Source organism: Danio aesculapii, chromosome 8 (genome assembly GCF_903798145.1).
Source record: "Danio aesculapii chromosome 8, fDanAes4.1, whole genome shotgun sequence".
Lineage (NCBI taxonomy): Eukaryota > Metazoa > Chordata > Actinopteri > Cypriniformes > Danionidae > Danio > Danio aesculapii.
Genome location: NC_079442.1, coordinates 11,542,851 through 11,558,469, shown reverse-complemented (window position 1 = coordinate 11,558,469; position 15,619 = coordinate 11,542,851). Strand labels below are relative to the sequence as shown.

Sequence of the window (15,619 nt, the reverse complement as noted above, 5' to 3'; positions counted from 1 at the left end):
TACTAGCATGAATTAACATGTTACTAGCATGATTCTAGCATAAAGTAGCATGTTATTAGCATGATTCTAGCATGACTTAGCATGTTACTAGCATGATTCTAGCATGAATTAGCAAGTTATTAGCATGATTCTAGCATGAATTAGCATGTTACTAGCATGAATTAGCATGTTATTAGCATGATTCTAGCATGAATTAGCATTTTACTAGCATGATTCTAGCATGTATTAGCATGATATTATCATGATTCTAGCTTGAATTAGCATATTACTAGCATTATTAATCATACAGGATGTATGGTGTGCTAGCATGAGTCAAACAAGCCAATCCACGCTTCTCTATGATGTTCTGATGCTGAGATATAGCTGCTGTTATATTGTTGCTAGGTTAGTCTGTTTTGTTGCTATGGAGCTGATTGACAGCTTAGACTAATGATGTGTCAAAGCTGCTTGCTAGTATGTACAGTTAAAAACAACCCCCATGTCTCTACAACACTGCAGCATGACGATATCAATCTGGGCCTCTATAATGGCGATCTATAAGACGGTTGCTAAGGTGCTGTATTTGGTTGTTAGGGTGTGGCTAGAAAGTTAAAAGGCCATCAGTGATTGGCTGCTGGCTAGACTGAGTTAAAGATTTATTAATTTTGAAATTAATCTACATTAATCTAGATTAAAATGGCTCATTTGAATTCTGCCGAACGCATTCAGAATATGTGTGCTACCCAAATAATAAATCTTTGAGAACGGGTTTCTCAAGCCAGGTGGCGCATTAGACCAGTGGCTCGTCTCCTGTTTCCAAAATGTATCACAAACTGCTTGAGAAACTGTTCTACTATGATAATTGGTGATGAAAATAAATTATGTTCAATAAGATTTACTTGTGTTTACTGACTGTTTATTCAGTTAAACATGAATTTTGAACATAAGCTCCAAACAGCGATTTTATACTGTACTTGCTTTTGATGTACATACATACAGAAAATGCTGCTTCTCAGTGCAAAGTTCACAGAGCCCTGCCGGTGTGTCAAACATTGAGTATGTTTACATGGGCAACAATAATTTAATATGATTTTAATATGAATACTCTGATTAAGAGTCTACCATGTAAACAGAGATTTTTGATTACCTTACCTAAAGTTATAACTGAACTAAACAGAAATAAAATTAAGACATGTGGAGTATGCAGATATTAGTGGCATTACTGAAGTAAACACTGCAATCAAACTATAACCGTCATGTAGGACTTTTCGCCATATTTTCAGACAAGATCCACACAGGCGGTTGTCAGTAAAGGACCGCACACAAAACATGCACACACAAACACGCGCACACACCGCGAAATCCGGAAGTTTTTTTCTTTACGTTTGGCGAGAGTCATTACATTCTATAACACTCTCACCAGTCCTTGCTCCTTATTTGCGTCTAATACCCCAGTTTGTCACAACGGCATGAATGAAATATTCACGAGTTAAAGTGAAACTGCCGAACTGCAGCTATGGTCAGGCATCCTGCTGATTTGATTCAGAAGGGCACTTTTTTGTCAGACGGCTCACCAGTCAGGTATACATCCGCGCATGAAATATCAAGGTGAAAGTCATCATAGCTTGCGTAGAATAGACCCAACTCCCAACCTAACTTTGAGAATAGATTAACGGCGATATTTTCTTTTAGCACGCAATAAGAGTCTCGCGTTAATGCAGCACGTTAACGCCAATAACGGCCCAGTACTATTATATATATATATATATATATATATATATATATATATATATATATATATATATATATATATATATATATATATATATACAGTTGAAGTGTGGACAGTGTCCAATTTTTTCCCCAATTTCTGTTTAACGGAGAGAAGATTTTTTCAACACATTATTCAACACATATTAGTTTTATTAACTCATTTCTAATAACTAATTTATTTTATCTTTGTCATGATGACAGTAAATAATATTTGATTAGATATTTTTCAAGACACTTCTTTACAGCTTAAAGTGACATTTAAAGGCTTAACTAGGGTAATTAGGTTAACTAGGCAAGTTAGGGTTATTAAGCAAGTTATTGTATAAAGATGGTTTGTTCTTTAGACTATCGAAAAAAATTTAACTCAAAGGGGCTAATACTTTTGACCTTAAAATGTTATTTTAAAAATTTAAAACTGCTTTTACTCTAGCCGAAATAAAACAAATAACACTTTCTCCAGAAGAAAAAAATATTATAGGAACTACTGTGAAAATGTCCTTCCTCTGTTAAACATAAGTTGGGAAATGTTTAAAAAAGGAAAAAAAAAATCTAAGGGGGGGCCAATAATTCTGACTTCAACTGTATATTCAGTAGCGTATATTTTCAAAGTCATTTTAAGGGACAGTAAAATGTTTGAATCTAAAAATTATTTAAGGACAATTGGGGCTGAGGTGTTTAACATTACTGTATAGAAGCAACAGAAGTCCGGGTCTTACTTGCGACAGTCACTGAAGATTTCTTTGCAGGGGCTCAGTTCTAGATTCTCTTTGCATCTTTCAGCAAGACCTTCAGCAACATCCACACACTCAGAGGACTGTCATCAAAAAAAAAAAAAAAAAAGAAGGAAAAAAGTGCTCTAATTGCCGACTGATGGGGACATTCAAGATCCAAAACATTCAAGATCAGTTAAACCAAATCACACCTGCTTGTTGAGAAATTTCTTGATGATCTCATCTCCTCGACTCTTTCTCTTCTCATCTGGGGACACCTCGTAATCCTCCTAAAAGACCCCGAACAAACAAATTGTATATGAACAAACAAGCCATAATATAACGCAAAACATCAATGACACCTTCTGACCCAATGCACTACATTTTAAAAAGTAACCATGCAGCACAACACATGAAGGGGTGTTCACTAGACTATCATGAATCCTTTATATTTAAATGCCATTAAATGTTAACGACACTGTTATAAATATTTGATGGAGTATTGACACTTTTACAGAGAAAGTTTAATGACGAATTCAGAATCAGAGATCAGAAATAAATTCATCACACATTTGCAATGTCCAAGTAACTATGGATGCAAGAGGAAGCTGTCTGAAAGGGATGTTCAGCTGCTAACCTGGATTGTATTGAAAAGCAGAAAACCACAGCTGCCCAACTCACTGCAGAATTAAATGTGCACCTCAACACTCCTGTTTCCATCAGAACTGTTCATAGGGAGCTCCACAGGGTCAATATACTTAGCCAGGCTGCTACAGCAAAACTTTTGGTCACTCATGCCAATGGCAAATGTCAGTTATAATGGTGCCAGCAGTGAAAATCCTGGGCTTTGGCCAATGTGAAATATGTTGTTTTCTGACGAATCCACCTTTACTGATTTTTCCACATCCTGGAGAGTTATGGTGTGGAGAAGCCCCAAAGAAATGTACCACTCAGACTGTTATATGCCCAGAGTGAAGCATGGGGGTTGATCAGTGGTGGTTTGGGCTGCAATCTCATGGCATTCCCTAGACCAGATACTTGTGCTAGATGGGTGCGTCACTGCCAAGGAAGCATTCTGGAGGGCCATGTGCACCCAATGGCTCGAACATTAACCAAGGCGGTGTCGTGTAGCAGGATGAAAATGCAAGAGACAGAGTGGTTTGATGAACATGAAAGACAAGTTGAACATCCCCCATGGCCTGCACAGCCACCATATCTAAACAATATTGAGCAACTTTGGGGTGTTTTGCGAGTCAGGAAATGTTTTCCTCCACTAGCATCCCATAGTGACCTGGCCCAATAGGGCAGCTTAATTGGAGTTCACCTGTGGTAAATTTAATTGATTGGACATGATTTGAAAAGGCATACACTTGTCTATATAAGGTCCCAGGATTGACAGTGCATGTCAAGGCACAAACCAAGCATGAAGACAGAGCAACTGTCTGTAGACCTCAGAGACAGGATTGTCTCGAGGCACAAGGCTGGGGAAGGTTACATAAAAGTTTCTGCTGCTCTGAAAGTTCCAATGAGCACAGTGGCCTCCAGCATCCGTAAGTGGAAGATGTTTGGAACCACCAGGACTCTTCCTAGAGCTGGCCGGCCATCTAAACTGAGTGATCGGGAGAGAAAGGCCTTTGTCAGGGAGGTGATCAATACCCCTATGGTTCTTCTGTGGAGAAAGGAGAACCTTACAGAAGGACAACCATCTGTACAGCAATCCACCAATCAGCCCTGTATGGTAGAGTGGCCAGACGAAAGCCACTACTTACTATTGGAATCTGAAGGACTCTCAGACCATATGAAACAAAATTCTCTGGTCTGATGAGGCTAAAATTTAACTCTTTGGAGTGAATGCCAGGTGTTACGGTTGGAGAAAACCAGGCACCGCTCATCTCCAGGCTAATACCATCCCAACAGTAAAGAATGGTGGTGGCAGCATCATGCTGTGGGGATGTTTTTCAGCAGCAGGAACTGGAAGACTAGTCAGTGTGCTCTTGACCTCAGACTGGGGCGACGGTTCATCTTCCAGCAGGACAATGACCCAAAGCACATCAACCAAAATATCAATGGAGTGACTTCACAACAACTCTGTGAATGTCCTTGAGTGGCCCACCCAGAGCCGAGACCTTTTATTGATTAACTGAAATAGACAAAATATTAAGTAAAAATAGATTACTTTACTCACATCCATTCACTTTATTATTATCCCTTTACAGAGTCATCACACTGTAGGTTAACGGATCCTTCCAGAACCGAACAAACCACATGCCATACTTTTCTTAAAAGATTGATGGATGCCTTTATGTCTAAGCTTTGATTTCATTATGTGATTTCAAATTAATCCACATGCACCCAGTAAAAGGTTATCCACAGGGTGGCCTGCCATTTGTGATCACAAATGCTAGCTAATTAACTCAACATCCCAGGAACAATAGAAAGAGTCTCTACACTTGAAGACCCCCAAACAGGTTTTTGAGAATGCTTAGCAAGCCCTTTTGTTCTTTCCCCCTTTGCCGCATCTGCATGAGGAATACACATTCCTCCAAAAAGCGTTCAAAAATTAAATAGACATTCAGTTAAACGGTGTCAAATGCCTTGGTTTTTATTAAGAAACCGTACTACAAAAGGTGTTGGTGTTACAATACTTTATTGTAATAACTTCCAATCAAAGATAGGTAACACGCGGAACTCACACGATGTGCCAACCAAGCCTCCTAGAGGAGGGAATTGGGGTGTGGCCCCACCCTGCAGCTTCTCTGATTGGACAATCACAGTGTAGGCCAGACCGAATCCTAAATCCTATAAAACATTCAACAAGTCGCTGGTCGCCTTCGCATCAATGACGCTTTTTGTCTTCTTTTCATGCTGTGGCCGTTACATCACCTCGCCAGAAGCCTTGTTACGTCTCCAAAGACTTGTTTTTATCAAAGCCTCAATCTACCTCACAGAGCACCCTGCCACCTTCACTTGCAGCCAGCTCAACCCCCGATCTGCTTGTAAATCTGCTTCTACACCAAGCCATCGGGTCAATCCATCAGAACTCAGAAAATGGTTCTTAGTTTCATAATTTCGCAGAAAGCCGAGGCCTCAGGAAGGACTTCACCAACAATGGCTCCTCGTCCAACATTCGTATCTCTAGCAACCGGCTCCAAGCTTCCCAAAAGTAAGGAAAACCCTGTTCAATGACGAGGGAATTCCAGTATGTCATTGGAGTTGCTACACTGACCAATCAGCTGTGCTAGGATTTCTCTTTGGACCAGCCAAAATTAACACAAACAAAGTTTCTATCCTTTCCCAGAGATGGGTTGCAGCTGGAAGGGCATCCGCTGTGTAAAACATGTACTGGATAAGTTGCCGGTTCATTCCGCTGTGGCGACCCCAGATTAAAAAGGGACTAAGCCGAAAAGAAAATGAATGAATGATGAAGTTTCTATTCCTTGCTGAAACTGCTGCGAAACATATTTAAGTAGTAAAGAAAAAGGAAATTCTCTGCTTTGCAATGCTCAGGTTACAACGCTAAGAATTTGAATCCTTACTTGCTCTGTCATTAACTCTCCTGAATTTGTTTGTGTTGTGTGTATGTATGTGTGTTTGTCTTATATAGATTAGTATGTTGTTTAATAGAGAAGCAATAAACTTGTGGTTCGTTTTAAGATCCGTGTTGGTGTGTTGTGTGCTTCATACACTAATGCCTCAGCTTCATATATTTGCTACCTTTCTGATCAAATAATTAAACACTGTTTTATATTGTTATTGTTGGCCACGTAATTATATAATATGGAATTGCTAAAGATAACTTCACACTAACCATTCTGATTGGTGGACAAGTGAGGTTGAGTGTAAACTGTGAATAATTCCATGTGAATCACTTTCGAATTTTTGGATTCGAATGCCCAAAACTTAAATTGGAATTAAACCTAAGAGCTGATTCTTCCAATATAATTAAATCTGTGAGCAATTACAAAGAAATATGCTCCACTGTCTCACAGATCCCTTCCCCAAGGTTGCAAATATGCCCGTGTGTGTTTATTAAAAAGCAAATACTTGATGACACACTATCAACACCCTCTCCAGTCCTTGTGCTCTATGGATCCAATTACGCGAGACTCTCCATTACCACCTGCTCTCTGCTCAGTTTCATCTCAAATTATGTAAAAACACATACACACAAACTTGTGTGCCCAAACCAAAGCATATGTTTTTCACAAATTGTGTGCCTGCACACGTGTCAAGTGGACCTGCTGTAGAGTACTCAAAGCAAACACACATGATTCTCAACTACAAACACATGCGCTTCATGAAGCCCACCATGTGTAACTTGCTAACCAGCTGGTCAACACAGCAGGATTCCATAAGGTCCTGCAGAACCACTGCGAGTGTCAGCAGCGTCACTAAATAGACTGAACGTCATTACATAGTGGGAGATTGTGTGTGTGCATGCGACATTTCAACAAATACAACAGTATCATTTTCATTCCCCTAAACATGTGGTAGGTAATCCACTGAATAGGGTTTCACCAAGTCAAATGTAAGACTTTAAGGTCATTTTCAGGTCATTATGAATGACATTTCAGACCTATGCAGGGTTAAAGCCTAAGAATTTTTACTAACCCCATAAAACAAATTGCAATTACTTAGGGTGCTGTCACATCTGTAGTTCACTTCATTTGGTCCAGACCAAGGGCAATAAATGATACATTGTGGCATTTTCTGTGGTCTTTTGGATGTTTTCACACAACACTGATTGCTTTGGCTGAACCAGTTGAAAAGAACCAAAATTCCGTCATCTGACAAAATCCACATCACTCATTGGCCAGATGTTGTTGAACATATTTCCCAGACTGCTTTTGGATTGGCCAGAATTAACGTGCAGGAAAATCCCAATGGAACTCCCGCAAGTAAACAAACCGGCAGACACAAAATGTCGCTTTTGACTATGGAGGGACGACTGCGCTGACTAATTGTATCCGTGCTCATAGTATACTATAGAGTTTGTATACATCACTTTAGACTAACTATACATTGCGAGAATGAAGTGCAGCTGTGGCAAAAAAACAATGTTTTAATGCATTGCAAACGGTGAAGGTGCATCGCACGTCACTTCAGGAGGAGGCGTGAATTACTTTAGCTAAACTGCGACATGGTCATCTCCTGGAAATATTACCAACGACCCATCAGGTAATGTTTCCCCCTTTCTCTCAGTTTAAAATAGTTGGCAAAGCGCTGTCAACAAATATTTTTCCTCCACATTACATAATGCACAGCGAATTGGCCTACGGCATCTGGATTAGTCCAAAAAGGCGCAGTACTTTTTGTGGTGGGGTCTGTTTTAGTTCGGATCATATTCTCACCACAAACGAACTGCTCCAGGGTTCGTTTGAAAGCATACCGAGACCACCTCTTCAAAGAGGTCTAGGTATGCTCTTTTGGTCTGCTTTTGGTGCGCAATCAAGTATGATTGCTACATTCACACCTGCTCAAACGAACCGCACCAAGAGGGAAAATGAACTCTAGTGCGATTCAACCGAACTAAATAAGGCAGGTGTGAAAGCACCCTTAAAAATACTTTATGTGTGGAAACATGCAACGCATATTTACACTTTTTTTATATATATATTTTTGACAATCTATAAAAAGTATAATAAGCTAAAATGTACAACAGTCGGTCCAGGTCAGTGTCCCCACCCCATATGGTCTATAAATCCATGGAAAACTTACAAATGTTTTTGTGAGGAAGATAGTTAAATCATACTGGTAAATAGAGTTATAGAGTTTTTTTTAGATGTCAAGGAATTTAAGACCTTTTAAAGCCTAAAATTGTGTTTTTGAAATTGAAGACATTTTAAGACTTGAAGAGAGGAGACAGAGTGAAGCCAATTATGATATAAGGATGGTTAGGAGGCCATGATGGAAAGAGGCCAGTGGGCAAATTTGGCCAGAATGCAGGGGTTGAACCCCTACTTTTTTAAGAAACATCTTGGGATTTTCATCAGGTCCCAGTTTAATGTCTCATACGAAAGACGGTGCTCACTGAGCAGAATAGAGTCCCCGTCACTATACTGGGCCATTAGGACCCACAAAGACCACAGGTTAGGCGACCCCTGCTGGTCTTACTAACACCACTTCCGGCAGCAACCTAGCTTTCCCATGTGGTTTTCCATCCAGGTAATGACCGGGTTCAGCCCTGCTTAGCTTCATTGGGTGACCATGTGAGAGTTGCAGAGAGCTAGCTGCCGGCCAAACGGATAATCAAAAATGCATATTATGCCATGAGTGACTCTTAAGGCTAATTTATACTTGTGTGTCAAGCACACTCGTATGCTCTGGCGCAGCCTGCACGTAGTCAAATAGCCCTCGTCATGGTTGACGTTGATGCACACCTCTCAAAAAATATAACTACACCTCGCAACGACATGTAGCACAAGCTCTGTGATTGGTCGGTTCGGTAGTACTGACGAATATGGGCAGGACAGAGAGCATTGCGACCCGATGGATCAAGTGTTTACAAGTGTCGAGTATAGTAAAGGAGGTTTAGATGGAAACTGTTGTTTTGTGTTCACCTTATTATTAAATTTGTTGCAAATCCACCGGTTCCTGCCTCAAAATGAGTTCCTCGACACAGAGGAACATAAAAACCTCACTGCCACCTAGTGTTTTAGAAGTGTTATTGCAGAGCAACACAAACAGTGCGCAGAAGTATAAATGCACGGCTATACGCAAAGCATGCGCCGTGGGCCACACCGATCACTCAATGCAGAAGTATAAACCAGACTTAAGTAGAAGTTCATTTATGTGTAACCCAATAGAAAACAATATCCATTGTATCCTATTTATCTACTGCTACAAACCCATAACAGCTCAAAAAAGACGATTTAAAATCAAATTTCAGTGACGCTAACACCATTTAAGCTTATCCAAAAAAGATTTCAAGAGTATCAAAGCCCCTACTAAGGTCCAGTAACTGAGTTTCATTAATATGAAATGCTCTAAACGGACTGGATTTGCTTTTTAATTACTCATGGAATTACAAAATTTCCATTCAAGAACACATTTTATCTGGTACATTTTGCTACAGTACCCTAATAGAAATAATGAGGTCCTATGACTTTCAATTGCTTTCATCAGCCACTTTAATACCTGGTCATGTTATGAGTTATTTTTTCAGGCAGTTCGGACACGTTTAATTTTTCTTTGTGTACACATAAATCAACTTGTGTAAAATGGATCCTCAATTCAAGTGTTTCTGTCCTGTCACACAAAGATTACACACAGAGCAGACACAGAGAGAGTGCTGTCTAACTCGCACCAACAATCAAGATCCTGCTACTCTCTGACGTCAGAGCAGGCCTCAGAAAAATCCCCCAGGCTCTTTCCTTATGGTGGCTTATACAAACACATGCATGCTCAACTGCTGCCTGCAGAACACATAGGGAAATGCATCAAGTACCCAACAAGATTCATTTGAGAAAATCTTTATGTTTACCTTGCTTTTCAATGCACAAACAGGAACTGATTTTAGAACAGTTTAATTAGGTGAATCTCACTCAATTGTGTAAAGAATGGAATATTTCTCATCGAAAGATATTAAAATTCCCCAATTATAGTATTTACTCACTCACTATCCTTTGGCTTATTGCCTGATTTATTTTTATTTGAACCACCAATTACTCTGCAGCAGATCACCCATACACTCGCTCATTCACGCACACACATTCATTCACTACAGCCAATTTTGTTTACCCAATTCACCAATACAGCATGTCTTTGGTTTGGTCTGTGTGGGAAAGCAGAGCAACTGGAGGAAACCTACATGAATGTGGAAAACATGCAGTCCACACAGAAATGCAAACTGGCCAACCAGGGACTCGAACCAGAGACCTTCTTGCAGTGAGGTGACTACCACTGAGCCTTTACATGCATACAAAAATCTTTTTCATTTTCTCATCCATATAAAATTTAATTTTAAATTTTAAATTAATTCATTACAAGATTTGTTATTTGTAAACCCCTTCTTTCTATTAGCCTAATGTGCTCTGGTTATTTAGATAGTCCAGTCTTGTTCTAAATAGTCTACTGCTTTACAGTGTATCGTAAAGCCCACCACTATATCTTTTGAAGGGGATTTCATCATCAACACTGAAGATAGATGAAGATGAAACACTGGAAGAACCAATTGATCAGTCTAAATCTCCATCATAAGCATAAAAAGATTATTTGACAGAGAGCGCTTTGTGTTTCTCAAACACATAACAAAAAAAATTGAAAGGGTCAACCGAGAACTGACAGCCTACTTGTAAATCATACAGTTATGATTCTTTCTTTGTTGTAAAAATGACTTCAGTTCATTTGGAATTACTCACCCTTTAAGAACAAGTAAAAAAAACAATGGGCAGAATACCTGCACAAGATGCAATTCCATTGGCTAGATTATTAAAGTATTATACATTATACATACAAGTACTAAAGTAACATACTTACACAAAATAACATAACCCTTTTCTGATGGTTTTCCTCAATAACTACATTAATAAATGAGCAATATCACAGAGATACATGTATATTATAGGGATGCAATGGTTCTCTGTAAAAAAAAACATATTGTCCTGTTGTCCTCCTATGGTTTGGTGCATACTGTGATCCACGGTTTAGAATATGCATTATTAATATTGGTTTGTTAATAAAAATAACTGCAACAAAGCAGTTCCGCCTTTGTACGCTTCCAATTACTTTTCACGCTTATTGCACTGTATGTAAATCCGTTGTTGACATCACATTTCCTCATGTGTGTTGGTGTGTGGAGTTTCTGTGTGTTTCAGCAAGTGAAGCAAGTGAAGGAGATACAGCACAAAAGCGCAGGTGAGGCCAAATCATAGCGCATTGCTGTCAGTGTTTCAACAGACACAAAAACAAACCAAATGTTTTGTTGTTGCAAAGATGGCCTAGATCAGTGGCCACTAACAGGCGAATCGAGGTCCATGTCCAGACCCAGAAGTGTCCCATGTGGATGCGGACATACAGCAGGTCTGTTACATCAGTCCCGTTTCTGCTGGGTGTGCTTCCGCATCCGATCACTCCCGCTATTCACTCTGTTTACCTGCTGTCTGCTAATAACAGTTTTCTTCTTGATGTACTGTTGCCGCTGAATTAAGAGGGAAAAGCCGAATGATCTCTCTTTGCTTAAGTTTCATTCACTACGATGGTGCTGATATGCGAAACCGGGCTCTCTGGAATCATAATAAAATCATATAGAAATCATAGATAAAAAAGCGTTGTTGCCTTGTCAATGCAAGCATAATGTAAACAGAAGTAATCAATACTTTAAAAGTGCTCAATTATTAAGATATTGACATAATTATTCTCTGCATAATTGGTGAGACTGTCGAGAGTCAATATGTAAATTAGAAAAAGGGGAAATTTAAGCTTTTTCTCTTTATTTTCTCAAGCATTTTATTTGAACAAATTTGTTTAAATGCCCTACTTTAATTAATAAAATAATGCAAATCTACAGTCATATGTGAGAAGGTGTTGCATTGTCAGGTGTTTGTTAACCAATAAATATGTTTGTTGTTTTTTTAATTGTTCTGTAGGCATTTTTTTTTCTAAGCATAGCACAAACCGTACAGAAAACCGTGACCCTAAAACAGTGATACATACCGAACCATGAGTAGATTGAACCATTGCAACAGTTCGACAGAATAATAACAAAAAACAATGCCATAAAGGCACCAATATGTAAGATTTTTATTGACATTCCTAACATGAACTCATGTTATGCCAAAGTTTCAAAGAATATCGAAATCCAGAGAAATAGGTCTCATTGTGTCACCTGCCAATGACATTATACAACGAAATCAACAGCACCTGCAAACTATCACCTACTACATCAGCTGATGATCTGGCCTCCTCCTTTTGCACACACAAAACCACTCAAATAATAATCGGTTTCGCAACACGTTAACCCAAATCTCCATCAAACAACACCTTCTGAAGAAAATTAACTCTTCTCTCCAATGCAAACCAATCAGGCTTCAAATGTGGACATTCCAATAAATGACAGACAGGTCTATCGTTAATTTTATCCAGATGACCCAATGGTAGCTGCAAGAATCTTGCACTGCCTAAAAGATATCTCAGCTTGGATGCTAGAATATCACCTACAGTACTGCTAAACCTGGCAAAACCTGTTCTTATGGCCTGTTTCCACTGAGTGGTACGGTACAGTTTGGTTCGGTATGCTTTTATGGCCGTTTCCACTGTCAAAGGGTACCTAAAAGCAAACCGTACCGTACCAAACCACTTTGTGGTCACTCTTTGCAAAGGGTACCTAGCATGAAAAAAAGGGTACCAAAAGAAGGAGCTAGACATGCAGCTGAACTCTATTGGTTTACAGAGATACGTCACTCACAGAAGCAGGAGAATGAAAACAAAGGAAGTGCCATTTTTAAAAACACAGCCGAGACATTACACGGTAATAATATATACATATAATAGCAAGCCATGGTCGACCTGAGCTCAAACAGACCTTGTCGTCATCTTGATGAACAGACACAAAGCCAAGAAGACCAAATCTGCCGTGTCCTGTTGTTGTTTTACGAGCCTGTCTAAAAGTGTGTGCGGTTTCACTTTCTCCAGAGAGCTCGCCACGCGTCTATATTTGAAATAACGAACTTTGTGACCTCATATTACTGACATGCGTTTGATTATTGAAGCGCGTCTGATATCAGATCCTCTCAGAAGCAGACAAACGAGAGAGTGAAGCAAGAAAAAAACAAAGGAGAATCCGGAAAAAACAATGATGCAAACTAAAACATGAACAAACAGCCATGTTTCCACTTTTATCATCACCTTTTGGACTATTATGAACTGGGATTGATGTAATTACTTTCTAACAAGAGGCTATATGTGCTGCTGAAGACGCATGAGAGGTTTTCGCTGACTGTGGGCTATACTTTCTGTTGTTTTTGAAACCAAATAAGGTCTAAACGTATGCTGTGTGTAGTTTTTCTGTAATTGATAACATATCGGAGATGGTAAAGGTCTGTATATGTTCATATATGTTGCCTTTATTTATTTCTTTTTTATAATTGCAGATGTTATAGCAGGCTAACTGCGCCATTGATCTACAGTTATAATCAAATTATGTTCATAGAAAGGTTGGTAATGAACATTCATACACAAGTACTTATATGTATAAAGCAACTGTTTTGTGAGAAATGCTTCTCATATGACATGTGAAGTACGACGTTACTGTGACATTTCCTTGAAACTTTCTGTCCTACACCATGCCCACCAAATAGGACTCTTTTGGCAGTGGAAACGCAAGCTTGATAAAGGTGACCAGTACCAACTCGTACCGTACTGTATGCCTCAGTGGAAACAGGCCACTATTGTCTTCCCTGCAACAACACACATACAACATGACTTTACAATCCAGCTGGGATCATCCACCATTACCCCATGTAGTTTGGTAAGGAATCTTGGAGTGATCCTGGATGATCAGTCCTTCAAAGAGCACATTACTAACATGGCTTGATCTTCCATCCTGCACTCTCAAGCCCCTACAGAGGATCCAGAATGCTGCAGCTCATCTGGTCTACAATGTGCCCAAGAGAGCCTATGTAACACTTTTCTTTATCTCACTGCACTGGTTACCGGTTCAAATCAAGTTCAAATCACCGATGCTTGCTTACAGGACAGCCACTGCACCCTCTTACCTCAACCTGCTCCTGAAGATCTACATCCCCTCCAGGAGCCTCCGGTCAGGAAGCAAGCACCAACTTGTGGTTCCTTTACAGAGAGGCAATAAGTCACTTTCCAAAACCTTTTTATTCAATGCTCAATGTTGGTGGAATGATCTTCCCATTCGGACTGCAAATTCACTGGTCTTCTTCAAACGACAACTAAAAACCCATCTCTTTTGAGAACACCTAAACCCCGGTAAATAAAACCAAAACCAAAAAAAAAAAATCCTTCTCTATTTCTTTGAGCACAAACAAGCTACTTTGTATAATTAGCACTTATTGTGTGTATTGCCTCTTCTTGTTGAATTGCCGAATACCTCCTTAACTGTAAGTCTCTTTGTACAAAAGTGTTTGCTAAATGACTAAATGTAAATATTCATAACTTAAAAATAACCTGTGATTATTAACTATTAATATTCATAATTTCATTTTCTACTCCATAGTTGGCCACGCTTCAATAATATCCAGCTGAGCACAGCGTCTTCATGACTTGATTCAACCGGGATCTGCTACAGTGTTTGTGGGGAAGGCCGCAAGTTTCAATTTTCCCGTGTCTGCACACGGCTAAAGACTCATTATCAAGGTGATTCATTTGAAGCACTATGAGTCGACTCTTTTATAGGTGAATCAATAGTTTTAAACACTTTGCACTTTCAGATTTAAGCCTTAGCTGGATATTTCACTTCACTTAGAGCTTAGTTACACACTACATAGAAGGTCATTTTCAAAAACCCATAATAGAGGATCTTTAATAGTACTTTTGCAGATTTCACATTTTTCTTTTCTTTCATCTACATTTAACATCCAGTTTTTAAAGTAGTCATTTTGAAGCCAATGTTCTTACAATCTGTAATACCCTGACCTTAGTTAACAGGTACTGTCTGGTGACTGCACTTTGTAAGTGACTGACAGTTGACAATGAAAGATTACAAATTTCTTTAAACATATATTTCATTGTGAAATACATTCTGAGGAAGCCTATATGTGAAACACAGTCTCATGTCTCCAAAGTGATGCAAATTGACAGTTTCAAAGCACAGCTGTCTCTATTGTCTAACAAATGGCAAAGTAACACTTTCAGGCTGGACAACTGGCCAGACGGGTTCTGACTCAGTACATCATTTGCACACTTTGTTTTCATGCTTAAATGTATTGTGAATGGGTACGTGTATGCCGATGAGATCGGGGCTGGAAAGGCAATTTACCCTGCAGACAGCAACACTTTATTTGCATGCTTTGTTTCGGTTTGTCTCCACCTACATGTATCAATGCCTGTAAAAATGTTTTTAAAACTGTGTGCTTGGCTACACTAGTTTAGAGTTCTTTTGATTATGCCACAGTGACGCAGAGTTCTTCTTGTTAAAGGATTCTGCTTTGAAGATACCCAAAAGATCTCCCTGGTTTTTGGCTCGTCTT

General features: G+C 39.2%; 1 protein-coding gene across 3 annotated transcripts in view; it reads right to left on the bottom strand.

Moving 5' to 3' along the window:
- grk5l (G protein-coupled receptor kinase 5 like) overlaps window positions 1-15,619 on the bottom strand; it is a 130,080-nt gene that overhangs the window by 43,081 nt on the left and 71,380 nt on the right. For all 3 annotated transcript variants that reach the window (XM_056463165.1, XM_056463167.1, XM_056463168.1), the window contains 2 exons: window positions 2,675-2,752; window positions 2,469-2,566 (listed from right to left, as the gene is read on the bottom strand). In XM_056463165.1, coding sequence (XP_056319140.1) covers window positions 2,469-2,566; window positions 2,675-2,752 — 176 coding nt within the window. The remainder of the gene's footprint in view (window positions 1-2,468; window positions 2,567-2,674; window positions 2,753-15,619) is intronic.